At 63.6% G+C, this 486-nt stretch overlaps 1 protein-coding gene across 1 annotated transcript in view; it reads right to left on the bottom strand.

Annotated features, from left to right (window-relative positions):
• Positions 1-457, bottom strand: part of ETH_00041005 (4-hydroxybenzoate octaprenyltransferase, putative) — a gene marked incomplete at both ends in the record, with an annotated part of 1,802 nt that extends 1,345 nt beyond the window's left edge. Inside the window, one exon of the mRNA XM_013374129.1 lies at positions 3-457. Coding sequence (XP_013229583.1) covers positions 3-457 — 455 coding nt within the window. The remainder of the gene's footprint in view (positions 1-2) is intronic.
• Positions 458-486: the final 29 nt, after the last annotated feature.

Raw genomic sequence — 486 nt, 5'->3', positions numbered from 1 at the left:
GGCTGTTGCTGCTGCTGCTGCTGCTGCTGCTGCTGCTGGGGCTGACACGCCGCGCTGCAGCAGGGGGGCGGTCTGGAGCAAAACTGAGGCGCAGCAAATGCAGCAGCATGCGGGCCAGCAGCAGCTGGGCCCCCTCGCTGAGGGGCCTTTGGTTTGCTGCTGCTTCAGCAGCAGCAGGCATATCTGCTGCTGCTGCTGTTGCTGCCGCTGCTGCTGTTGCTGCTGTTGCTGCTACTGCTATGTTTGCATCTTCAGTTGCTGCTGCACCTGTGCCCGCCGCTGCTGCTGCTGCTGCGGTGTTCGTGTCTGCTGTTGCTGCTGTGCTTGCGGCTGCTGCTTCTGCTTCTGCCTCTGTCTTCGCCTCTCCTTTAACTGCAGCAGCAGCTGCTGGCGCTGCTGCTGCTGCTGCCGCTGCTGCGGGCCACGGGGCCCCCAAAAGGGCCGCCAAAGTGCGCATGCACTGCAGCTCTTCAGGCAGCAGCAAAT

This window comes from Eimeria tenella, genomic scaffold (assembly GCF_000499545.2).
Source record: "Eimeria tenella Houghton genomic scaffold, Eth_scaff1950, whole genome shotgun sequence".
NCBI classification, from domain to species: Eukaryota; Apicomplexa; class Conoidasida; order Eucoccidiorida; family Eimeriidae; genus Eimeria; species Eimeria tenella.
The sequence above is the reverse complement of the archived record's forward strand: the minus strand, read 5'-3'. Positions and strand labels throughout refer to the sequence as shown.